Source organism: Microtus oregoni, unplaced genomic scaffold, assembly GCF_018167655.1.
Source record: "Microtus oregoni isolate MIOR12 unplaced genomic scaffold, Mior012 000020F_ref0000438, whole genome shotgun sequence".
Lineage (NCBI taxonomy): Eukaryota > Metazoa > Chordata > Mammalia > Rodentia > Cricetidae > Microtus > Microtus oregoni.
The window spans coordinates 25464870-25492610 of record NW_024543079.1 but is presented as its reverse complement, the minus strand read 5'-3'; the positions used below and the strand labels follow the sequence as shown (position 1 = coordinate 25492610).

General features: G+C 41.4%; 1 protein-coding gene across 5 annotated transcripts in view; it reads right to left on the bottom strand.

Moving 5' to 3' along the window:
- Positions 1 to 27741, bottom strand: part of Kif16b (kinesin family member 16B) — a 264942-nt gene that overhangs the window by 74732 nt on the left and 162469 nt on the right. For 2 of the 5 annotated variants that reach the window (XM_041670252.1, XM_041670254.1), the window contains 7 exons: positions 18608 to 18640; positions 18228 to 18281; positions 15071 to 16372; positions 10781 to 10933; positions 5901 to 5997; positions 4401 to 4451; positions 198 to 3177 (listed from right to left, as the gene is read on the bottom strand). In XM_041670252.1, coding sequence (XP_041526186.1) covers positions 1066 to 3177; positions 4401 to 4451; positions 5901 to 5997; positions 10781 to 10933; positions 15071 to 16372; positions 18228 to 18281; positions 18608 to 18640 — 3802 coding nt within the window. In that variant the 3' untranslated portion in view covers positions 198 to 1065. Of the gene's footprint in view, positions 1 to 197; positions 3178 to 4400; positions 4452 to 5900; positions 5998 to 10780; positions 10934 to 15070; positions 16373 to 18227; positions 18282 to 18607; positions 18641 to 27741 lie in introns of those variants that run through there. The other 3 variants (XM_041670255.1, XM_041670253.1, XM_041670256.1) reach the window with 3 other exon arrangements.

Genomic DNA, 27741 nt, shown 5'->3' with positions numbered 1-27741 from the left:
CTCATCCCTATCATTGGTTAATAGCAGAAATGAAGGGCCCACATTTATATTTTACATAAGCCAAAAATGTGACCAGAACAGAAGGGCCCTCCCTTCCAAGCCAAAGTTAAAATGAGTGGTTTAATGAAATCAGGGACTCACTCAACTGCCCACTGTGCTGAGCTGGGCCCAGCTGAGAGAGGAAGGGGAGCAAATGGAGAAAAGAGGCTCCGCCCCTCCACCAGCTTCGGAGCCTCTGGAATTTAGTGGACATGCATCCAAGAGAAAGGACAACGGCGAAGTAACAGAGAGTATAAATTACCTCAAAGCATGCTTTCCTAGGATTGCCACACAGAAGTAGATGAAGAGCAAGGCAATGCTGGACAGCTGCAAATGAACCGCAGGCCAGCAAACACCTGTCTTAAAGGACTTGAGTGATGGCTGGTCAAGGACCAGGAAGAATGGAAGAAGACACGGTAAAGCACTGGATGTCATCCAAGGCAACCATATATTTCACAAGACCAAAGAAATAATGCATAGAAATGTTACAAGCCAAGGAGTCCTTCTAGTATAAAAATACACACGGCCAAAGTTATATGTGCAAGGGATGGGCTGGGGAGGTTAAAGGAAGCTGGCATGCTCTGCCTCACAGCTGTGCTACTCATGGCCAGCACGGAGGGTGTCAGCGAAGGTCACTGCCAGACTGGGCACCTTTCCAGGCAGCACAAATTAGTGCACTGGAGGCCAGCAGGCACCACCAGATTCCAAGCCACCACGCCATAAACAGACACTAAGCCAAGCAGTGAGAATGCTTTAATCACTTCACCAATAATTGGGTAGAACCACATTTATGGTCTGAATTTCAAGACAATGAAGCAGGTGGCAATAAGTGTATTTTTTTCAGTTCTCTGCTATAAGCTATTTTCATTTTGCTTTATTCAAAATATTTGCACTTTCAATTTTAGAGTCCTGCTTCATTCCCATTCGATTAACTACACTGAGATATTCATATTTTCTTGACTGTTTTCATAATGCTCATTTTATTAAAGATTTACAAGAAAATGTCCTGTATTTAAAGTCTCCTCCCTAGAGTCTTCTTAAGTATGAGATCAGCCAAAGGGCCTCATCCTGAGAATTGAAAGTGAGTTTCCAGACATCACCCTCCTGATTCTGCCCACCCTGAAGATGCAACGGAGTGAGCATCTGGGTGCTTGAGATATCTTGACACTGCTCAGATAAACTACTTTTTGTGTTCAAGGGAAGCCCATGCTTCCTTAGAAAGACCAGCTCTATCGTTGGCACTTTGTCCTTCTCTGGAACAATGACACATCTGAACTCACTTAGAGGTTGGCATCTGATCACATCAAATCGCCCATGTGGAGGAAGTGTGTTCAGAGAGTCAGTGTGGGGGTAAAACACGCGGTCCTCCCTCAAGAGTGCCATGTGGGTGTTCAGAAGGATGAATGATAGGCAGGGGGTACAACTGGCTTCGTTCTCCAATCTGACTGTGGTATAGAGCAGTAACTGAACTTCAGCCAGAGAAGGAACGCTGGCCTCCATATTTCCATGAAGAAAGTAAACCATATCAACCAAGGTGTTCTGAAAATTGGAAGACAACTGAACTCCATTTGCCAAAGTTAGAGCAGGGATTTCTGCTTTCAAATCAAGAGAGAGCTGAACCAGATCCTGCTGGAGCAAAGGGTGACTTCCAGGGGCAGCATCTTCAGACCCAGGCATCAACACACCCAAGAGGTCCTGACAGAGTTGTTGAGAGAGGCTCTTGTTGTAAGTAAGCACAGTTAGCAAGAGGTCCTGTGTGGAGCCCAGGAATCGAATGCTTTGCCCACCAAAGCCAACCTGAATCTCCTGCAGTGCAGAGAGAGGAAGAACATGAAAGATGCTCATGGAATCTGGGCAATTATCTAACAGGACCAGAGCATACAAAGTTGAGGGCAGCAGGAGCAAGCACGCAGCTTGGGGCTCAGGTTGGGTGCAGTTAGCAACAGCAAGCCAGTAAATGCCTTTGACAGCCTTTACTCTGCCCAAAGGCTCTGGCAGAGAACAAGTCATGTGTTCAAGGAGGTCTGTGAGAGGGTACTCTTGAAGCTTCTGCATTTGCTCTGGGAATGATACAAGGGTCTGCTTAAATGCAGTGATCTTCCCGGAGTCTTCATAATCAAGACAGAAAACTGAGTTTGGCCAGGAATTTGGTGAGCCTGTAGATGAGAAGGTTAAGTCTGTGGAAGGTGCTATGCTCTTGGCTGACCTTGGGCTCCTCTCATCTTCACTGTTAAGGCTGCCAATCTGAGTTTCAGGAAGAGGAGGAGGATCTGACAGCATCATGAGTGGCCTCACAGGCAGCTGTAGGGGTAAGCGCTCCAACAGTGGCAGGCCTCTGATGAAAGATGTCACTTGGGAGGCCAGTCCACCTGAGTCACACATACTCCCTACATGCTTGGCTTGGCTCATTACTTTTGTCCCAGCATGTATCAGGTGACCACTGGTGTCTTTATACAGGTCTGAGAGCTTGTGGTAAAAATATCCCAGTCCTTTCTTTGCTTCTGTCCTGATATTGACTAGCGGAGCTAGAAAGCGAGTGTTTTCAGCATCCATCTCTTTCTCATTTTGCTGCTCACCACACAATGTGGAGGTTGATGCGCTCTGAGGAGAGCTGCCAGTGGGATGCTCCTTTTGAGAAATGCTTTCAGAGAGAACAAAGCACTGCACCCTGCTTTGCACCGTTTGCTGGCTCCCTCTGTCTATTGGTGCTAGCTGGGACATGTGTTGCAGCAGTGTCCAGCTGGACCTGATTCCCCAGCTTTGTTTCTCTTCATGAGTCATCAGCCCACTGCCATTTTCTGATCCACTCTGGGAATTCTGTGCATCCCTAGTGGTGATCCCATTAAGGAAAGTGATTTCAGGCAGATGAACACATTTTGGCTTAAGGTGGTCAGAGCTTCCAAGGTAACAAAGTTTATCACTAGTGTTCTTTAGTACCTCAGGCCCTGGGGACAGAACCATTCTCTCTTGGGAGGCCATGAAGAGAGCTGTGGGACGTGAGGTGCTCTGGGACGTAGGATGGCTCCAGCGGCTGCTCAGATCCACCTGAATCTCTTCTTCTCTAAGGATGCTGGAAGAGACAGTATCATCTTTGGGCAGAAGTGGGATAACACACCGTGCAGACCATGGCTGTTTTTTCTGTTTAGGATGTCAAAAGAGGTTGAAATGGGGTTTGACTCTGGGATTCTTTTGCACATCGTGAGTCTTGCATCCATTGGTTTCATTGGAGTGCATTAATTGAGAGGTGAGCTAGAAAGCCTAAGTCATTTGTGCTGATTGATAGACGATTTAAGAACAGATGATTGATTCATATATAGAACATCAATTTCCATGTTACACAGTCTAACAGATTGGCAGACATTTTGATAGAAACACACTGGTTAGGATTTTTCACAGTATCCATTTCTTGGTCTGTGATTGCATTTTCTCCGAGGTACATCCCCAGACTTCTGATTCATTGTTTAAAAGGTCACAGTTAGCTGTCTGACCATATTGCAAACATGCCCATCTCTTTTTTTGGTTCATTTCATGTAAGTCTTTAATCATCTTCTCCCTAATTAGATGACCATTGCTGATACCTATAAGCCTTCACTAAGGAAGACTTGCTGCATGCCTATTATTTGTCGGGTGCCATGGAAACAAAGAAATAAAAGGCAGCTTCTTGTTCTCCCACAGGTACCCACTAGAAAGATGTCCAAAGAAGGCTAATGTCATTACTGGATGACTAGCAGGGAGAATGGATGTGGTCCCAGTGAGTCAAGAAACTATGAACACACACCCTTTTCCTCTCTGCTCAGTAATGGACAGTAGATATGGTGAGCAGATTTCTATCACCTAGCAATTAAAAAAAAAAACAGTACTTGGGCTAGCTGAAAATGGCATTCTCCTTGGTGGCAGAAAACAGAAGTGAATTCTTACCAATTGTATGTTCTAATAGCATCTGTCCACCAGAGAGACAAGACAATTGATCAAAGGTTTCCTTTGTACCACTGCCAATTATATATCTACAAAACGAACAGGTTTAAAAAAAACACAGAATCTTTCATTTTCATTTCCACCGCCCCCTTATATCTGATCTTGATTATATAATTCTGCCTTTTAAATGCAGACCAAGAGAAAGGATACTGTTGCTAATGAGAAACCGGGCACAGATACAGGACATTCAAATAAAGCCAAAGAATTTTCAGGCCTGCAGGATTCTCTTTAATTTTATGTCTATATAATAGTTTGCCTTTTCTATTAGCCATTAATCTCACTGGAACTTCAAAATTCTAATTATGCAACTAAACATTAAGGAAATTTAATCACACAAGCATGCCATAATTTAAACAACCCTATCAATCTGAAAAATCACTACCTACCTCATATTTTAGCTTACGTTGAGTGGCGCCATTGTGAAGGTCCTCATTACTCTGAAAAGAAGAGAAAAGCCTTCTGTATTAAATTATAGCATGCTCATAAAGGGGAGAAAAAACTGATTCCATTACAAGTATTTATGAGAACAAAATTCTAAAGAAACATATCTGCCATTCAAAAATGACAACCATTCTTCAGGATTTACATTCACAAAGAAAACAAGTCTCTTATTGATTTATTTGCAGGACAGAGAATTAAACCACTAACTTTTAATGTTAAGTTTAAAAAGCAAACTTACAATTAAGATCTCCTTAGCCTACAAGTTATGAAATTTAGTACAAAAAAAATCAACAAAACTACACATACAGGTCCTATATGACTCAGGTACACTACTTCTGAGACTATAGCCAAAGTACTCAGTCTTCATGGGTCAGAGAACCCATATGGCCATATTTATGCAGCACTATTTATAAAAGGCAAGTTAGGAAACCAGAGAGGTGTCCATCAATGTGTGAATGGGTAGAGAAAATGTGAAATGTGATATGTGTGTGTATGTGTGTGTTTGTGTGTATATACACAGAGGTTTTGTAAAGGCATTTCATTTGGCCATGAAGAAGAACAAAACTGTGTCAGTTACAAAGAAATGGATGTAATGGATCATCACATTTATACAAAACAATCCAGATTTACAAAAGAGATATCAAGACTTTTTCCTCAAATGAGCAATTAAAAAAAAAAAAAAAACCATGAAGACTAAGCCCTATCAGGACATGAAAACATAAGAAATACAAAATCAAGGATGTGGATGGAAATCAAGGGGAAGGGGATGAAAGAGGATGATGCTGTAATGTATAAAATTATCTTGTATGTATGGAAAAAGTATCACAAAAATGATTACTTTTTAAAATTTATATATGCTAATATAAAAGACATGAACTGTCATTTGATAAAAAACAAGTTACAAAAGTATACATTTCAAGAAGAAAAGTATATGTCTACTTGGAATAATTTACAAAGTAAATTATGTATTATAGAAATTGGTTTTATTTGGGGAGAAAACAAAAAATGTTACATGTAGAAATTTTAGAAATCAAAGCAAATAAAAAATGTTAAGAACCTTAACATGTAGCCGGGCGGTGGTGGCGCACGCCTTTAATCCCAGCACTCGGGAGGCAGAGGCAGGCGGATCTCTGGGAGTTCGAGGCCAGCCTGGTCTACAAGAGCTAGTTCCGGGACAGGCACCAAAGCTACAGAGAAACCCTGTCTCGAAAAACAAAACAAAACAAAAAAACAAAACAAAACAAAAAAAAGAACCTTAACATGTGTATTTAATGAATATTTCCTCAGAATTATAAAACTGTAAAATAAGCTACTCTTCAATTAATTTTATCTGAAAACTGTTCAGAGCCATCCAAATGATATTTTGTGCTCTTTCTGAAACATTCCACATCTGAATGTTCATTAAGCAGCAGTAATGACCATACAACCTGGCTCCGTTAGCTCACCTTCATCACATCAGCAGGTGCATGGCTGGCATCACCAATCACCCTGTGCAAATCATGAAGGCGTCTTTGGACTTCTTCCTCTATGTATGCACTGATCCTGAAAACCATGGAAATGTGACAGTTTTAAATATATCTAACTGGTACACACAGTCATTATGTATGCTTTCAAGACGGCCCATATACTGGGGTCTATTCATTTCTAAGGCCATGCATGTGCATATATGATGGAACAAGAGATCACATGTTAAGTCCAACAGCCTAGACTCTGAAAGAGAGGTATCAGGTCTTTTATCTAATGTGTGCTATTTGGAAAAACTGAAAACAAAAAGCAAAGCCCTATTAGGACTTGAAAATCCTGATATTTGCTTTATTTATTAAATATAAATGAAAATTTTGGATTCCAAACTATTTTCTTTTTCTAAGAAGTGTGATACTATGCATTCACTCTTTGGGTTTTCCCCAAGCGAGGACAGGATTGCATAAATAAGTAAGAGAAAACTGAAAGTGAATGGAGAGTAGGCTGTGCCACTGAAACCCTCCATGGAGCACATTCAGGGTAAAGGCAAATCACAGCCACGGAATCAGAGGCTCTGTGTTCCTAGATCCCATTGTAAGTCAGACCATAGGGTCTCCTCTTTTGGAACAGGAAGACATTAATGAGAGTTATTTCTTAAGCACAAGGCCATTTATGATGATTACTAAAAATTAAAAAGAGGTGGAAGAATACTATAAGGATATTGACTGTTCATCTAGAACAGTGTCTTGCACTCTCCTGGCCTATCTTGTAATTCCAACTAGGTTATCTACATGTGGCCATTGAGACCACATCTGAAAGTTATGCAATGTGGACTGCTTGGCAAGGGGCCACAAGAGAAAGGAAGTCAGAAACTATTGACTTATAAAACAACTGTCAACAAATATCTGGTGTCTCATAGAAAGTATCTGAATCTGTATAAAATTTCTATGTCAGCTTTGACCATCAAAATGGTGTTCAGTGCAGTCGCTGATCAGCCAGATTTAGTCCAGTAGAAGAAACAGAGTCAAGAGGAATAATAGGATACAGAGATCTGATATGGAAAGTGGGAAAACAGGCAAAGTGGAGGGAGGTATCAGAAGAAGGAGGTAGGTAGGTAAAATAACGAGGATGTCCAAAAAAGGCCAGCATAATCATACTATTAACTATTTACCCCAAACAAACATGTAATAATTTAACTCTCTGTGTGTATATATACATAGTTAATAATATATAATCAATATATACTATAATATATAGTTAATATATTATAACATTTACTTAATATACAATTTTAATAAACTTCTCATCTTGGCTAGTAGAGCTCTTGCCAAGAGCAAAGACCACCTAACAAAAACACCAATACCAAACATGCAAGTCCTTGTCTGAGTTATTAGCCAGGGATGTCCAAGAGACTCCCAAAACATACAGCCAACTGCTGTTGTACTTGGTTGCCCCCTAGAGATAGAAGGTAAGTCCCTATTGTTGAAGACCCTATGTACTTCTGAAACAGATCCCAGAGACCCTGAGCTGGAACTGTCCTGAATGCCCCCTCCTGTAAACTAGCTTTCATGGCATTAGAAGGTGCCACATAAACTTCCAAAGGAAGGAGGCAAGCAAAATACTCAGCTAGATACCTATGAAGCACCATGATCATGCAGCATTGTAATATAACCCTAAGGGTATAGTAGTGGCATACATACCTTGGAGGAAACTAATAGCTCTATAATTAGACTTAAGACTCATTCAAGAAAAATAAAATCATGCCTGGTACTGGAAACCTAGCTAACAACCTAGTGCTAGTGAAATCATGATTATTGTAGGAAAATCTACAACCACTAATTTACTAAACTATCATAATCCCTAATTACATTCTAAATATTTGTCATTATACCCATATGTAAGTGTAATCTTTATCTCATCAAAGAAACTTCTCTTTGCAACAGATGAAGACTGCTATAAAAAAATATAACCAATCAAAATTCAGAGTTATAGGCCTTGCCCTGTAGTCAGATTGATAACTATCTTAAATGTAACCACAGAACCTTCATCCAGTGACTGAAGGAAGCAGAGGCAGAGAGCCATAGAGTTTCCAAAGTCCAGTTGAAGAGTGGGAGGAGTGAGAATATGAGCAAAGAGGTCAAGAGTATGATGGAGACCACTTACCTGAGCCAGTGGGAGCTCACCAACTCTGGCCAGACAGGGAAGGAACCAGCATACAACCAAACTAGGCCCTTGGAATGTGAGTGACAGTTGTATGGGGACACTGGCAGTGGGACCAGGATTTATCCCTACTGTTTGTACTGGCTTTTGGAACCTATTCTCTTTGGACAGATACCTTGCTCAGCCTAGATATAGTAGGGAAGACCTCGGTCCTTCCTCAAAGCAATGTGCCTTACCCTCTCTGAGGAATGGATGGGATGTGGGGTAGGTGTGGGGAGCAGAGGGAATGGGAGGAGGGAAGGAGTGGGAACTGGAATTGGTATGTAAAATGCAAAAGTAAAAAATGAAATTCAGAATTATGGAGCCCATTCCCAACAGATACATCAACAAAACGCTACTGCAGCTAAGGCTCAGCAAACATTTTGGAAGAGGTGGACACAAAAGCTGTAATAGCCAGAAGATCAGGGAGTTTGGTGTGAGATTGTGTCTCCTGGTAACATGAGAACACACATAAAATCTCACTAACATGACTGCCCAAACATGAGCTGAGCAAGGATGACACCAACTGACATGCCAAAGTGGATGGGGAAAAGTCCATGAGGCTTCAACCCTACACCAAGAACTATAGGCAACTGAGGAAAGCTGGAAGATGGACAATTTCCCCAGCAAACAGCATACCAATTTGCTGTTCAGTGCCAAATGGTTAGCCCAAAAAGCATACATACAAGTAACATTATAAAGACCAAACATGTTACATTTAGGAACATATATGTATATGCATTTATGCATACAATAACAATTAGTGAAAAAGAGGCTATGAATTTGAAGGAGAATAGAGAGTTATATATGGGAAGGCTTGGAGGGAGGAAGTTAAGAGAGATATATTGTAATTACAATATAAATTACAGTAGCTCAGACTGTCCAAAGCAATCATCACTTAACTATAGGATAGAATCCTCCAGTTCCACAGATGTGTCCTTCCCTTCCCCCTTCTCATTCATTCATTCATTCATTCATTCATTCATATGTAGATGTGTATGAGTGTCTATACATGTGTGAGCAGATGCAGATGTGTATGTGTATGAGTGTCTATACATGTGCGAGCAGACGCACATGTGTATGTGTATGAGTGTCTATACATGTGTGAGCAGACGCACATGTGGATGTGTATGAGTGTCTATACATGTGTGAGAGGATGCACATGTGGATGTGTATGAGTGTCTATACATGTGTGAGAGGATGCACATGTGTATGTGTATGAGTGTCTATACATGTGTGAGCAGACGCACATGTGGATGTGTATGAGTGTCTATACATGTGTGAGCAGATGCACATGTGGATGTGTATGAGTGTCTATACATGTGTGAGAGGATGCAGATGTGGATGTGTATGAGTGTCTATACATGTGTGAGCAGACGCACATGTGGATGTGTATGAGTGTCTATACATGTGTGAGCAGACGCACATGTGGATGTGTATGAGTATCTATACATGTGCGAGCAGACACACATGTGGATGTGTATGAGTGTCTATACATGTGTGAGCAGATGCACATGTGGATGTGTATGAGTGTCTATACATGTGTGAGCAGATGCACATGTGGATGTGTATGAGTGTCTATACATGTGTGAGAGGATGCAGATGTGTATGTGTATGAGTGTCTATATATGTGTGAGCAGATGCAGATGTGTATATGTATGAGTGTCTATACATGTGTGAGAGGATGCACATGTGGATGTGTATGAGTGTCTATACATGTGTGAGCAGACGCACATGTGGTAGAGGACAGAGGAAAACCTTGGATGTTATTTCTCAGGTGTCGTTCATTCTTTGTCTTTGAGAAAGGATCATTTACTGGACTGGAACTTCACAAGCAGGGATCCACTTGGGTCTGTCTCATTGGGTGTTGGGATTACAAATGTTTCAATATGCCTGGCTTTCTGTTTTTAACATGGGTCCCAGATCTTTGATCTGTAGCCTATAAGACAATCATTTTACCAACTAATTATTTGTAAATATTTTTAAAATCCTACCAGTGATTTGTACTGCTGACGAACAGAGAAATACTTTTCTAAAATGCTGGGTAGATATATTAATATTTCAATAGAATAGCCCAAATAAAAGGCAATATGTACTTTTCAGTGTTGAAACTAAAATCATATATAATTGGCCATGAGCCAAGGTCATTTACAGATGACCTCCCTCACCTTATGGCCATTTTTAAACTGGTCCCATGTAAAACACAGACCTATACTAAGAGGCTCATACCATTCTGTACACATTTTGATAAGCACTGAGCTCCTAAATCTAAACTGCAAGGATGCCCAGTTAGATAGTTCCCCCATGGAAATATTCAATTAATCCTCTGACCTGGTTGTCCCAACAACCTGGCCTCTGCATCATTTTGTTCTGGATGAGTTGGTTTCTCTGCACCTTCTAATTCTACCATGTCACACAAACTGTTTGAAGCATGATGTTTTGGATTTGGCTGACTGGTTCTTAGGTCCCTGATTCTCTTCACACTATCACTCACCCAGCCAAAGGCCAGGCAGCAGTTGACAAAGACAGAGGACATCTCAAACACAGTACTGCTAACTACTATTGCATCTGATAAATCCCTCCATAAGTAAACTAGACAATATAGGTACAATAAGTCATTACATGGAAACACAGAAAAGCATGGCACCAGCTGAATGTTGAGTACCTGGCGTCCATCAGTGGAGCCAGATGAGAGTTTTCAGCACTGGGTGGCAAGCCGGAAAGAGCAGTTTTCCCCTCTGAGGTCCCATGATGAGGTCTTTGAACACCATCTACCTCACAGATCTTCTGTTTCAGCTGGTGGATTTCATGTTCTAACCTAAAAGATACGAACCACAGAACTCCATTAATTAATAGTATTACACGAATACATTCTCTGTAAGGAGCTATTCTAAAAACCTTAGGGGAGCCAGAAAAATTCTAGTGCAAGGAGTTTTCCCTTCTAGTAGAAAAGGTGTCACCTACAGGAAAAGGAACAAGGTGAAAATGAGCCAGGAGAAGGGTACAGGACAAGAGTTGCAGGCATCCAAGGCTTAGACTTCCTGGTCACCAAGGACAAAGGCACTTCTGCTGTGTCGTAAGCAAATCTTTAAAGGTGCTGCCCAGGATTCTGAATCCCTTAAACCTTGAGTCAACAGAGTTGGTTGTGGACTATATATCCAAATTCTGTTAAATACTTCTGTTTGACATGTAGTTCTGGGCTGAGTCTTCAAAGGTCACTGGAATTATGGGCATTTACAGATGGCAACAGAAGATGCACCAAGGACAGAAACCTATCAGGGCAAAGAGACTGTGCCACAAGACCCAGGAAGGCACTTTGGCCAAGATAGAGGGGATGAGAAAGGGAACCAAGGAAGACAGATCTAGGAAATAGAGTTACATAAGAAATTAAAATGAGCCAAAAATTGTGAAACCAGAAAGCATTATTGCAGATGACAGCTGGTATATTTTTCAAGCTCTGCATTGTATGAAAATTCAGGTGGCCCTGACTCCTTAACAATCAGGCTAAAGGGCCCAGCTCACTGGCAGATTTAGTCCAAGGAACAGAAGACTCAGCAGCTGATAAGCTCAGCCCACTCGGCATGGCGTGTGAATACAGACAGGCACTGGACCTGGATTTCTACTGCAGGGATCACATGCGCTCAACTAATCTCTTTTTGTTAATCCCTCCAAATCAGAGATGTTAGTATCAAAAGCTGACACTTCTTGATGCCACCAAGCCTCTGGTGCCACCATCAGTAACTTGACTGTTTCATCCTCTGCTAGATAGCAAGTCTAAGGCCAGTAAAGGTTACGTGAGACCGTACCTCAAAAACAGCACCACCATCAACAAATAAGAATGGTGAAAGGGATCACATGGATGGCAAAGGACCAGGACTGCTTTAGACAGAGTCTCAACAATGGCAGGCAAGATGCAAGCAGAAGATGGCAACATTCATGCTCTTCTGACGTCTGCTGGGTTTTCTCATGGCATTCTCCCAGGCTAAACCATTAGAAAATCTGTGCTGAGGTTACTTAGCATGGATGTTTGATTGGGACCCTAAATACGAAGTGAGATATATATATATATATGTATATAGTGGGGCTCAGACAGTACCTATGTGAAGTACTGTCCTATCTATATTTCAGCCACACTACCAGCCCACTAACAGCTGGGAGAGAAACAAACCTAGACCAAGCCCCTAATATGCCATTTCCTGTATGCCACTGGTGTCCATAGTAACATAACCATTATAGGTTCAAGTCTCCTACTTTCTGCCTGGGGGTGATGTCTCTTCTTCATGGGAAAACACACATTTTGAGTTACATGGGATTATTCCTCATGGGGGGCATCATGACTACGATCATCATCATCACTGTTGAGGACTCTAATAACAGAGTTCACTAAACTCTGAGTATTAGTGGTTTTCATCGTATCTTTTCTATGGTGACAAGAGGGCTTCTTAGTGGAGTTGCCCGATGCATGCAACTAGGGCAGCTGGAATGAGCAATGGAAACGAAGGCTGTGGCCTAGCGTAAGCAGTTCATATGGCATCAAGGAACTATTGGGCAAACATGTCCAGTGCAGTGCTGTCCCATCTGGTGCCATGTGGTTCCAATGTTTCAGTTTATCAGTTTCACAAGGGGCCAAGCCAGGCTGAATAGCCAGTCCTGGCTTACCTGTGAGAAGGCAGAAAGAAAATAACACACAGCAAAAATATTCTTAGAAAGCTGCTGAACCCTTGAAGGCAAAGCAAAGTACCCAGAATTCATCAGCCTGAATTAGATATTGGTAAAGTCTATGTCCTCAGAACTCATGAAGCTAAGTGCCTCCTCGTGAGGTTTTCAAACTGCTGACACCAAGGAATCACTTCCATGGAAATTTCAAGACCATGTCTGTTATTACAGAGTATTAATACTGAATGGCTAGTTGATAAAAGTCAGGGACATCAAGCTAAAAGCTCGGGCTGCCTCTTACTGCACACTGCAGGATACAAATTGAGAGCATGCCCTCCACTACATTAAATTTCCTGGGGCTAGAGCTTTGTCCAGCAATTTCATTTACATAACATACCTGCAATCATTTTCTTAAACCTCCGACCTACTTCTCTGAAATAATAACATTATGGTTTTGACTGTTATTTTGTTTCTGTTTTGCCTGAAGGAATTACCAGAGAGTGACTGTAAATGGAATCCATAGGATAAGCAGATCACTTAAAAGGAAACAGTCTTGACCTTCTCAGGAAAATGATGGGTATACAGTTAACACTCTGAGAAGGTCTTGCCTTGTCTCGCAACTGTACTGATGCCTCTGCCAAATACTAAGCTTGGGTCTCACGGCTAAAAGAAAGAGCACTGCTGATTATGGGTGGGATAAGAAAGAGCTTCATGTCCTCCCACTTGGGCTTCAGTTAGGAACTATGAACACAGGCACAGCATGGTGGTGCATGCCTTTAATCCCAACACTCCAGAATTAGAGGCAGGCAGATCTTCATGAGTTGGAGGGCATGAGTATCAAATTCAGCCAGACATACACAGTGAAAGACAGTCTTAAAAAACAAACAAACAAACAAACAAACAACAACCTACAAACTGGAGTTCGCTGAAAAAGCTATATCTATGTTGAAGATTCTGCAGACTGATTGACTAAATAGACTAATTAGCAATTATGAACAGCTGGAATTTTACAGATGGAGAGCTAAACTAATTTTGGGCAGTCTTTATTTCTGTTAATAGTCACTTATCAGTTATATGTATCATATCTAACCCAATGACTTTTTAATCCTTGGAATGTTTTCCTAAACTTGACATGCCTAGCCTCCACCAATCCAATGGTAACTATGTTTCAGATAACAGCTAAAACCTATACTGTTGAGATTTTCTTCTCAGTCTATGGAATCCACTGATGTCTTCATCAATGCATTTGGTAAATGCATGACTTTGATTTGTTCGAGAGAAGTTCATATGACCACTTCAGAGTGGATCATATCACTCAGGACAAGTAAAATCTCTGTTTTCTGGCTGTAGTCACTCAGAATTGGCTTAGTGTAAATGATCTCTTAATCCCTCTAGAGCAAAAGCTTTGCTTTGTGTTGGTAACTCAACTGACCACAGTGTGGAGCTGAGAGAAAAGAGCCCTAAGGACATCCAGACAGTAAGAGACAAGTCAACCAGGGCATGTCTCCACTTTGCAAACTGGTTATGTTCACACACAGGTAGCCTTTAACCTCTCTGGGAGTCTTAGCATCACTGCAGGGTACCAGGAAAGACGCTCCTAGGTTTCTATATTTACTTATTTCAGAGTCTACCCCTGGTAATAATGGCAACAAAACTGAAAGAAAACTATTCTTTCTTTACCCTATCAAGAGAGATTGTTTCCCAGTTTTCTTTCTAAAACGCTGACTTTAAGGGTGGGACATCTACGTGATTTTAGTAGGAACCAGTTAGGGATTCACGGTGCGTGAAATCTGGGGACAGGACTTCAGTGAGGCCAGTGCTGCTCACAGAGAAGATGTGAAATCCTGGTGAAGGAGGACAGGTGCGGGAGAGAGAAAGACATGGGGTGGTGAGGAGGCAAGGACAGGGATGAGAAGGGAACATGGAGGGGGGAAGGTGGGGTGAGGCAGGGATAAGAGAGAGATAAAGGGTGGGAACCTAGGTTGAAGCTCACCCAGTTCTTGCCCTTGTCAAACTACTAGAAGACACACATATTCCACAGGTCAGGGTAGTGAAGGATGAGGGCTTTTCTTTAGCCCATGTGCTTTTCTCAATTTTAAGTCAATGATTGACAATGATGGACAAACATATAAAAATTCTTACGGGTCCTTTTTTTATTAGGTTGAGTTTTGGTTTGGTTTTTGTTCGTCTGTTTTGGTTCTGAAATCCTTTCGCCTACTTATTAGAGTGCATAAAGCCTACAGTGAGGAGCAATCACGTAGGCCTGTCCTATGCTTCACTCCCTCTGCCTTAGCCTTACCTTGCAGGGCCCTTCTCAAGGTCCTCTTGTTTGGCCTCCAGACTGGCCTGCAGCCCTGAGTGCTCAGGGCTGTGGAGAGAGTTAAGTTTCTGCCTCTGTTCCTGGACCTCCAGATCCAGGGTGGAGCACCTCTGTAGGGCAGAGCGCCTCTGCTCTAGTTTGGCCACAGCCTGCTCCAATGCTTCTCTCTGCTGATTCTCCTGGGACTCAAAACTCTCCTTTTCTTTTTCTCTCATGTTCGCTTCCTGTCTGGAGACATTAGCTGTGAACTGGAAGGTGGCCTGGAGCCGCTGCAGCTGGCTAGCCATAGCCTGGTACTCTGTGACTGGCTCTTCTTTTTTTTCCAGTTCTCTCTCTACTTGGTAGAGAGTGTTGTCTAGGCCCAGGGCGCCCCTGTCAAGGATATCAATAGCTCTTTGCTTTTCTTCCAACAGAGCTGGCAAATGATTTTGCAGAAGATCGCGTAGCTGGCGCTCTTTGCTTTGTAGCCTGGACTGTGCAGTCTTTATTTTCTCTAGATCTTCAGGCTGGTAAGGGATGCTACTATTATCTGTTGCCAATGAGCTAGCTTCCTCATGGGCTTTCCATCTTACACGCTCCAGGGCTTCCTGTTCTTCTTGGACTTCTTTGCTTAGAAGTTCTTTCTGTTGGACTAGGTCCTTCTCCAGGTTTGCTAGCTTGACAAGTTGCCGTCTCTTGAACTCTAAGAAGTACAACTGAGCCCTTTCCAGTTCATCCTCGCACGTGTGATTCCCCAGTGCTCCAGCCTCTTTGGCCTGCAAGAGGGCTTCCTGGATGACTTCTAGTTCCCTCTTTTCCTCCAGGGACCGCTGGACCCCCTCCTGCTGCTCCCGCAGCTGCTCCTCCAAGCGTGCCACCAGCAGCACCTGTTCCTTCTCTTGCTCCTCCAGCCTCTTGGAACTCTGGGCAACTTGTTCTCTGTGCAGCTGGTCCAGCCCCTGGAATACCTGGACCTTCTCCGCCTGCTCATGGCTGTTGAGCTCTTGGAGCCTGCGAAGCTCCTCTCTGATACGGGATAAGCTCTCTTCTTCTTGCCTCCTCTGATGCTCAAGTCCCTGCTGCTCCCTGAGCCTCTCTTCCTCAAACCTTTCCTTCTCGGCCAGCAGGTCCTTGAGTTTGTTTTCAATGTGGAAGCTGCGGCGTTTGAGGCTTTCTTCCTGTTTGCGGATCTGCCGCTGAACAAGCTCTGTTTCCTTGCGCCTGGTTTCCACCTCCTGCTGCATTCGCTCTAACTCTGCCTTGTCCGATTTCTGCTTTTCCTCCATCTCTTCGATGAGTTTTCTGCAATGTAAATGCTAATTGGTCATTATTTGATCACTACATTCAGCTTAGTCCAACTTCCCCCTAAGTGGACTGGTTTTGAAAACACACAGGCAACATAAAACCAAACCTTTCATTAGAACAAATGAAGAGGAAGTGCTTCTCATTCATGTTTTTAGAAGCACGCTATTTCATTTATTTGATTTTATTTACTGTCCAGTATATCGTCTGCCTAGTCTCCTGAAGTAGCTTCTGGTATCATCTCTAGAATCAAGTGTTATGCAGGCCATAATTAAAAAATCCCACCAAGTTCAAAGAGAAAAACACCCATTTTAAATTTAAATGTGGCTCATTTTATTCATCCCAATGACTAAACTACAACAAACATTCAGTTACAAGGTGACAGTAAGTAAATATTTTTTTTCTCTTTTCAAGTCACTATGAATAACAAGGTCAAAATAATGGGCAGTAGGCTGTTTCAGTTCAAAATAGAATCCTATATGGTCTTTAGCATTTAATCACTGGTTCTGAGCAAATTACATTCATCAAAATGGCTTCCAACATTGCAAACAACTGGAGTCTGTTAGGATGCTTGGACACACAGTGTCACATGCTGTGTTTTCTATAGGTGCAACTGAAGCTTACCTGGCACAAGAATAGCTTCGGGAGTTGGAGTGGTCTCCAGAGCCAGAGCATGCAATGACAGTGCTCGAAGTTGACCTCCATCCCCTGACACCCAACCTCCTGGTTAAACTCATTCCCATGAGCAGTTTAACCCAAAATTCTAGAAATATGTAATTATGTTTTAGATCATCTCTAGCTTTAGCTTCTTCTTCAATGCCTACCCACCCTTGATCTACTTCGTGACTTGTTAAATAGAACAAGGGAAAAGAGAAACTATGATTGAATTAAACATGTCTCAATTAAGTAGCTATACACACACACACACACACGCACACGCACACACACACACACACACGCACACGCACACACACACACACACACACACACAAATGAAAGCAAGCAAAGAAGATAAAAATGAATTACAGGTAGAAAAACACCAATAGCTGTACAGAAAGTAAAGATGTTTAAAAGGACAGTGGTGCCGGCTGTGGTGGTGTATGCCTGCTTTCTGGCATACAGATGCAGCAGGTCAGCCTAGGTCACATATTGAAATCCTATCTAAAAACAAGCAAAGCAGTCAAAAAAAAAAAAAAAATCAAAGACTGGGGATAGAGCTCAGTTGAAAAGCATTGGTCTAAGACAGTGCTTCTCAACCTCCCTCATGCTGCAACCCACATGTTGTGGTGACCCCATCATAAAATTATCTCTTTGCTACTTCATAACCGTAATTTTGCTACTGTTATGAATTGTAATGTTATTATCCATGTTTCCTGATTGACTTAAGCAACCGTTGTAGGAGTGTCAATGGACCCCCAAAGTGGTTGTGACCCATTGCACTTACGTGTAGGCAAAACATGAGTAAACTTAAAATAAAATAAATAAATAATAAATTAAGTTGAAGATGGGACCGTTACAAAGGAAAATGCTTTTTATCTTTCATCTTTATAAACTCATGACTTTTTAAAACCCCAAGAATACTAAGAAGATTTGGCGTTAAATTCAACAGAGCTCAGATATTTAATTTACTGACTATTCCCCTCCACTCACAAGTATTTAAAGATGAACTGCTGTGAAAATTTAAAGATAACATAAAGTCAATCCCTAGGGGGAAAAAAAAACTACCTACAGGCATGAGACATGGAAATAGCAGACTCAGAGCGAGAGGGAACAGTGGAAACAGAAGAGGTGAACTTAAGGGAGGACACTAACAGAGCCGTCAGACGCAGCTGGACATGCAGGCCTCACAGCTTACCTTTTACTTTCAAGTTTTTCAAGTTCTTCACGCTGTTGTCTCTCAAATTCAAGTCTGATGAAATCAAATGAAAAAAGTCACTTCTATGAAGGAGCTTTTCTCTCTTCACACAGAATCACACACTGGAGCACAGATTTGTCTATTACTTTAATTACTATGGATTAGCAAGTTTAAAATGCATTCTTTGCTCTATCACTATGATTAGAAATTAGATATAATTTAGATGTTTGAACTTAGACTGAAGAGAACAGATTTGATTTGAAAGAAAATAAAATATCACTGTAGTTTAAAAAAACAGAATTAAACACAACTTCTAAATGCTAAGCATGTCTATTCCATGCAGCTTAGTCACTGGTGAGTAAGTAAGAAGGAGAATCTACCTTAGACAGATGGGTCCTTTTATAGGGAAAAGACTGCCAGGGAGGTAGAGGGGAGAGAGCACAGACATCCATTAGGAAGACAATTCAAAAGGAGAAAACACCAGGAGAAAAGCAGTAAGGTACTTTAGAGACAACGGTCATGCATTGATCAAAAGGTCTTTTTGCAAATACCACATTTCCCAGGAAGTACATGAAGCAAACACTGCAACAAGTTAGACTGCTGTTTCTCACACATCTGTGACAGTCGTAGGACCTTTGACTACTGAGCACAAACAGTTACTGTGCTTTATCCTCTACTCAGAGGCTTAGACATGCTATGAGACTACACAAAGTCACACAGCTATAACAAAATAATGGAAAGCAGGTCATGAAAAATTTGCAAATTCTAACATACGCAATTTCCCTAACATTAAGAAATATGTTTCATTTTTTCAATTTAACACCATGAGTTGTAATCCTTGAACATACACATTTCCCTGTAGTAAATGGCAAGAAACCACTGCACTCGGGAACCATACACCATAAACTATTTTCCTTTGACCATGTGCAAATCCAAACTGGCAACACAGATGCTTTTACAGGGATCTAAGATATGTGTCAAAGGAATCTCTTCTCTCTTGGCTAATGTGGAGAGGACGGTGTCTGGTGGCCTTTCTAAGCAGAACTGTTCATGCATGACACAAGAACAGTCATGCCGACCTGCACAGGCTGTCTCCTTTGTTCTCCCAGAATATTAAGGCTGTAAACTGTATCTCAAATTATAGACCAGGAACCCAAAGCCTGGATGTCTCCAGAACTTGCTCCAGGTCACAGTGGTCATGTGTGGTGGAGCTGGCATTTGAACCCACAACAATCTGCTTCCAAAATGTGCCATCGGTTGACTCAGTCAGCAAGCTTGTTCAGATTTGTGATATAAAATACAAGAACTTACCTCTTAAAATTTACATTTTAAAAAAGAAAAAAAAAACCAATAGACCTAGAATCAAGATAATGATTCCCATTTCTAGAAAAGACTAAAATTTAAAAATCATTAACAACCACAAAACCTCTTTGGTGCTCACTCAAGTAAGGTCATGATTCAGAGAAGAGCATCATGATTCAGGGATCCTGCTTTAAACATGAGGGGACAGGAACTGCTGCTGATAGCATATAACTTCTGTCAAATATTACATATTTACTAATTATACCTTAAAATGTATCCCTTTCCACAATCCATAATTATTTCAGATAGCATACCACAATAGACTGTAAAATATGTGTGAGCCTGTCAGTATCTCTAGACAGTGTACCAAGTATAATTGTATGCAAATGTAGCTACATTTTAAAGCAAGTACAATTCACTCTCTTACATTACTGGGATTATCATGGCCCCAAATGCTAATTTTCCAAAAGTTATAATTAAAAAGAAAACTATAAAAGGATGTAATTTTTGCAGCTGTTTTTAACATTTTAAAATGACATTTGGAGGTACACATTCTGTGGTAGGTCCAACAGAAAAGCACAGCATACCATCTATTTTTATCAGGAATAAACTCTCTTCATTAAAAGACAGCCAGCATTTTTAGGTATAACTGCACATCTTGCAATTTACATTCCTGTTATCATCAGCAATAGAAAATGAGAGGGCTGGAGTTTCTCAGTTCACACCATTACTTTGAAAGTGAGACTGTGATTATTTTTAAAAGAGAGAGAAGAAATGAAGAAAAATTTAAATAGGCAAAACCCATAAATATTTGCATCCTTATGCTGTTGTAATACTGATTAGTTTAGTACCTCTAACGTCAGGTCCAAAGGCAGAAAGAGACAGCTGCCCATGTCCAGCCAGTACTTTAGCTGGCAGCTACAGTGGTACAGGCGAGGGGTGTGAGAGAATGAGCTCCAGACTGCAGCAGATATAGAAGGAGTTCCTGTTTGCAAAGGCTCCTGCCTGGATATCGGACTCTATTGTCTAAACAGGTATATGGTTAAGAATCAGGAAAAAAAATATTTATCATTGGATAGACTTAAATTTTCTATTAGCAACTTGTAGTTATGTAGGTCTAGTTATGTAGGTTGTAGTTATGTACATTATCAAATTGATGTGCAACTCATACACAGGGCATGCCTGGAATTCTTATTATATTAGACCCCACATTTTCATTATGTATTGGGTTTTACAAAGTACTGTGTCTCTGCTCACAGATACCTTCTGAACATACCCTATCCAGTGTCTGGAGGCTTAGTGACATTCTTTAGTAAAAATCCCGGTAAGAAAATCCTAGCACTCAGTAGAGGATGATTGTTCTTTTTCTGGTCCATTACAGGACATTAAAATCTTTCCTCAGGGTAACAGTGCTCATATAAATGTTCACTGGAAAGCTAGGAAAAGGAACTTTATAGAGACGATGGACACAAATTTCTAACCACTCCATGTTACACATTGGGTTATCCAACAGTGGCTACTATACAATTGCAATCTAAGGGTGTGAGGAAAGAAGGGTGTGAAGTAGGGGTATGAAGTTTCAGCATACAGTTTAACCTGGAAAGTTACCCTCTAGCTAAGTCAGAGTTTGTAATGTGAATATCCAAAGCATCCTGGGGAGGATTTCCTAAATAAACTCTCACACCTTAATCTAGAAAGTATCCATAGACTTCCAGATTTTAAGATATTTCCTGTTGCAAACTGAAGATAGCCAGAAGCAATACTTTTTTTAAGGCAGCGTAATTTGATGCTATAAACATTTTATGTAGTTCTTCCCAGGCTACTTCAGTTAACAGTTCTGTAACCCGATTAAGTACAATTCAAACATACCCAAGCCAGTCCTGTTTTAGCCCAAGATCAGAGGCTTGTTGAAGTGGGTATAGACACAAGAGGCATTGGCTTCAGCTTGACACACAACCCTACACCCTAGACATCCCTGCATTAGAGTCCAGGAGTATTAGAGAAGAGCACACCAGAAGCCCCTCCTACAAGGAGCTGGGAGGAGAACTCACCTCGTCTAGCTCTCCACCCATTCTCATATGGACCTTGAAATTCCACTGACCTCTTTAGACAAACCATGGTTGAAGAGGTTGAAGAGTTAAAAACGATCTGTTATTTCAAAACCCACTCTTCCTGTTCAACACACTAGAACAGTGTGTCACAGGCAATCTTCCTACCACCTGACTAAAGCTGCCAAGTTCTGCTGCTTCATGGGATTGGAACATGGCCCTTTGTTCAATTCCATCCGCATCACCTTTCTGCTTTTGATGGTTTCCTTCACTGCCTAAGTTTGGCTATCCTAGAACTTGCTCTGTGGATCAGACTTGCCTTGAACTCAGAGATCCAGCTGCCTCTGCCCCCTGAGTACTGGGATTAATTATGTAATACGATGTCCAGCTCTAAGCTTTCCATTATTTCTTTTCATAAGTTGGAAGTTTAGCAGGTGAGTTCTTACCCTGAGGTCACCACTCCCTTTATTCCATTTAACATCAGGTTTTCTGTAAACTTCTTTTAGGTGTTCTTTTTCTCCTCAAACTGCACATCTGGTAATTTTTCCTTGCTCAGCTTGCTCCTTTTACTTATAGAACCACATAAATGTGGCTGCTAATAACCAATGGAACAGTCAATACCAGGCTAGAAATCTCCTTTACCAAGTCTCTTAATCCATAACTCAACTTAACCTCAAACAGATTTTTCGGGATAAGGGAGAAAGCATCCACATTCTTTGGCAAAATATCATAAGAATGGTTTCTAGGCCACATACTAACATTCTTCTCTGAAACCTCCTTAGCTGGGTCCCACAGTTCAAATCACCCTTGGCAACACTGGCGTCCATGTTCCTTCTAGTATGACCCATTAGGCCCACTTTTTCTAATACAAAGTCCCAAATCCGCATTTCTCCAAACAAAAGCAAGGTCAGATCTATTATCCAGTCCCTGGTACCAACTTCTCTCTTAGCTTTGGTTTCTATTGCAAAAAGGTGAAACCATGACCATGGAAACTATTATAAAGGAAAACATTTAATTGGAGCTGGCTTACAGTTCAGAGGTTTAGCCCATTCATGGTGGGGAGCATGCTAGCATGCAGGAAGACATGGTACTGGAGAAGGAGACATGAGTTCTATATCTGGATTGGCAGGCAGTAGGAAGAGATAGTTTTACTGGGTCTAGCTAGGGATTTTAAAATCTCATAGTCCACTCCCAACAGGCCACCTCCTAATAGTTCCACTCTCTAATGATAAAGCATTCAGATATATGAGCCTACTGGGGACATGCCTATTCAAACCAGCCTTTGGTCTATTTCCACTTATTTGTGACAATGATGACAATTACCATTAGCAGGTCATGCAAGATGCAGGGGGTGCTGATGTTGACCACCTGATGTCGTGGAGCTGGGTGATAGCTATTCAAGCGTAGACTTATGGTCTATGATAAAAGGAAATGGAAATGCCTCAACATGGAATAAGTCACACCTACACACCTACTCCATCCCTAAAACACCTACTCCAAAGTAGGGACACTGCATTGAGGAAACCAGCCCTGTTAGCTTATTTCTAAACATGGACATAGAGAACAAACTACAATCACACCAAAAGACACAATCCCCAACTGTTTAAATTGCTAACAAGAAAGATGGAACAGACTATAAATGAGTAACTCAGGAGATGAAATGTGGCCTGCAGTTAGAAGTCCCCTTTGAGAAAGTGACATTTAAACTGAGACCTTTGAAGTGACAGTGGATTCTGCTACCTTAAGAGCTAGCTGATGGCTATTTGGACAAGAGTTGCAGGAGGAACATGGGATACCCTGGGAGGGGGACAAACACGTACAAGGTGAGTGGCATCACAGAACCAGAATGTACTCTAAACAAATGGTTGCCAAGGAACAGAGATAGTGACACACAAATTAACATAATAGGGTATTTCAACAGATATCATGCTGCTGTGCAGGACTAACTGGAACTCTCCTGCCTCACCTTTGTCCACAACATCCATTTATCATCTCACTAAGAAATGGCTCTTTGCTCAGCTCAGCTTCACAGTAGCTCTAGAACGGAAAATAAGGAAAATAACACGGCCCACCAGGCAAGCTACAGTAACACAAGAAATTGGCTTGTTCATGAAATCAACAGTTTAGCTTTCTATCCACTTTGTAGACAGGAAGCTTACAGGCCTATCATTCAAAGTGGATCACAGTGGAATGATATTCAAGGATTTAAAAACCAACAAAAACCAGCAAAGTCAGTAATTAACACCAATCTCAGCTAATGGAAGAAGAAACCACTTCCTTTAGTTTCCTTCATTACAAGTTCCTAAATACCGTGTATCTTAACAAGCTATTTAAGACAATCTATAGCCATCGTAAAGTTAGTAAATGACCCATAAAAGAGTGAGACAACTAAGACCAAAGTTGGAGAAGAAACCAGCACTGCAGCAAACTTAACTAGAAAAAAATAAAAAAACAGCAAGTCTCAATAAAATGAAGCAACAGAGATAAACACAGTAAATAACCCTCAAGTACACACAGGCTAACTACCAAATTACCAGAAGCATAAATATTGTCAACAACACATGTAAAGCTCACATGTTCAAGGTCAGAAAGAAAAAGAGAAGCAACTTACAAAGTAGGAGAAAGTGAAGTGAAAGGAACAGGAAATGTGTAGCTGGGGAGGTGGGCAATATTCTTCCTAAGGAAGAGGATCTTTCCTAAAACATATGGGGAGAACTACAGCCTCGCTCGGAGGTGCAAATCTCAGCAGGAGTATCCCAACTACAACCAGACTATTCCCTGGGGTCCCCTGTGTGTTGCTGAAAGGGGGAAAGTGAACTCTGCTAAGTTCTCCAGACTGTGCTGGAGCCGCCTGACAAACCACATGCTGTCTGTTTCCTAGAAAAGGCTGGTTTCATCCTTAGTGACACTAAGGGTAGAAACTATGGCAGCTGTGACTCTGATTCTCACAACTCTTTCTAGCACAATGCTGGTTATCTTTTCCAGTTAGTGAAGAAAGGGAGGATGAGAGGGAGGCCAACAGGAAGAAATAAACAGGCTTTAAGAAAAGGGGGTAGAGACAACAGAGCATATGGAACATGAAAGGGAAAGGGGGGTTTGTGGGTAAAAGGACACAGGTAGAAAATGGGGCATATAGGGCTGGGAGAGGGAACAGCATCTGGAATGAGCACGTGTGTACAGTCTTATCATTAGAGTCATTAGAGCCTCAATGCTGTATTTCCACAGCTTTTCACATTGTGTTAGAAAGATTTCGTTAACAAGAACCAGGAAAAGGGCAGAAGATACAAGGAAAAGAAACCACTTTCTTGTTAGGTAACAGTTATCAGCTGGTAAGAATTCTTCACAACTATCTTGGTGCCTCTCACTTGAGTTCCTTCTGGTTTTACTTTCTGGAACTCCATTCCAATACTCAACCAGAAGACAGCAAGAATGTGGGAACTATCCTCACTCGGTGTTCTTATAAATATAGTCATAGACACTGGGTCCTGGGTTATGACCAGGACACTGAGGGAGGACATGCATTTCTAGACAGCCATAGTTGCAGGCTTCCTGGGAGTATGATTTAGAACTGCATCCGGAAAGCTATATTCACAAGAATATATTCAAGAACTCAAGAATATTCTTTGAATCTGTCTAGAAGAAAAAAAAAAAACTCTCAAAGTATTAGCAGGAAAGAGATGAAATAATTTATTAATGTGTAACCAGTGGGACAATTCTGTATTCTGTCAATTACATTTTAAATAAACGCTGATTGGCCAGTAGCCAGGCAGGAAGTATAGGCAAGACAACGAGACAGGAAGTAAAGGCAGATCAATGAAAACAGGAGAATTTTGGGAAGGAGGAAGCCCATTCCTCCCCAGTCCTGTCCAGACACTAAAGAAGGAAGATGTGACCTGCCCCGCCAAAAAAGGTACCGAGTCATGGAGCTAACATAGATAAGAATAATGGGTTAATATACATTATAAGAGCTACTACAAAGCCTGAGTTAATGGGCCAATCAGTTTATCATTAATATAGTCCTCTGTATAATTTCCTTGGGGCTTACCAGCTGTGGGAACTGGGCAGGACAGAAACCCCAACAAGTAGGCCCATATGTTACACACAAGGATATATTCAAGAATTCAAGAAGATTCCTTGAAACTGTCTAAAAGAAAAAGAAACTCTCAAAGTATTAGCAGGAAGGAGATGTAATAATTTATTAATTTGTAACCAAAAGCCTTCAAATTCTACTCTCTGATCTAAAAATACTAGTACTACATTTTGTTTTGTTTTGCCTCGAGGAAGACAGTAAGGAGAACACAAGAATTAGCTACAAATCTCTTCAGTCTGAGGCATGTGATAACTGGAAACTAGACAATAAAACAAAAATCAATAGAAGACACATCCAGTAAAGCAAGGAATATCTATAGTAGAATATCATATGGCTATTAAAAGAGTATAATATTTTCCATGAAAGGAAAATAGTAAATGCAAAAAAATCCCCCCCCAAAAAAACAAAAAAATGTTTGCAAATCCAGTATGAGCCCATCTCAACAAACACAGTAAATGACCGAATCTGACAAGAAGCACATGACCAGAAAAGGGCAGGGACCATCATGGCCCAGAAGGCAGGAAGATGGGACATAGTGGCTTGTTGGTACTGACAGCAGGAGTGATGGGCAGCAAGTTATACTATAGTAGCAATTACAAGGCAAAGAGTATTCTGTAATCCCAGTCTGGCTAGAAACCTCAAGCCTAAATTCCTAGAGACATGCTTGCTCCAGTTAGATCCCACATATCCCAAATGGGGCTACGGGTTGTAACTGACTCCTCAAAGATGAATCTGTGGAAACCATGTTGGAGAAGGAGAGAAAAGAGGCATATTTATAGGGGAGACCACAGTCAAGGCAGAGTACATGGCCACATACTAGCTCTGCAGTGATTTCTTTTTCTTGTTTGTGATTTGAACTTCCTACGATAAATACTTAAAGTTCGCTAGCTCTCCTTGATGGTAGATGGCTTCAGGCTATCTCAGAGTCATGGGCCTTCCGTGGCCACAAGCTGTGTGCTGGCCTTGGGTGAAGTCCCTTAGCTGGTTCACCAAACATAGTCCTGACCCCGACTTCTGACATTATTAGAACTTAGCTTGGTTAGAAACTGAGTTGATTCTTTTCAGAATTTAATTATTCAAATTTATCCTTTTAAATGGGCTCACCACTGTGCAGTACTTAGAGGAGGCTAATGTGCCAGCAAAAATTTCTTTTATTTTCAATACTGAAATGAACTTGGAAGGTATCTAATTTTGCTTCAAGCACTTTCAAGAAGCTGTGAATGCTTCCGCCTCCTGCCAAATTAGCTGCCTGTTTGCAGTCTCCAGCGAGGTGGAGGAGGCTGAGCAGTCGGCGGCTTGCTTTCTTCTTAAAGACGCTGTGCCAGTGAGAAGGAATGTTTCCCCTGCAGGGAAATTATCTGCTGGCAAAGACCCTGGCTGGGCACTTCTCCAAAGTAGAGCTAACTCCCCAAGGAAGCCACCAGGCTGCTTTCCTCCATCCAGAAATTCTCTGGCATTAAGAACTGATGTGTATACAAATCAGTTTCCAGAGAGCTTGAGATACTGGCCAGCAGCGGTCCAAAATCTGTAGGAGAAACAGTGAGTCCAACTTGATGTGCCCAGCTGGACAGAGGGGGACCATGCATAGATATAAGGACTTGATATTAAAACAAGCAAACAACCCCCAGGGCCTACTAAATTCAGATTATGATTCTATTGTTGCTGTTTGTTTTTAAATACTGGCTATCTGAAAGATGAAAGGTTGTCCATTGAACATAAAGGGGGGAAATGGAGAAAGAAAGAAAGAAAGAAAGAAAGAAAGAAAGGAGGGAGGGAGGGAGGGAGGGAGGGAGAGAGAGAGAGAGAGAGAGAGAACCAGCAGCTTTAAAGACAAGTTGGATCTCACCAGATATGATCATTAGCAAAATAGCCAGCACCACAGTTGGGATAGTTTGGTTCTGGGAGGAGTATCAAGAAGTACTTTTTTTTATATCTATTATAAAACTAAATCTCACTCCTCTACTCTTCTCTCCATACCAAAGGAAACATCTGTGATTTTTAAGCAAGCCACTAATCCTCAAGGAAGCACTCACTAAGACAGGAAACAGAGAATTACAGAGCACAAGGGTCATGC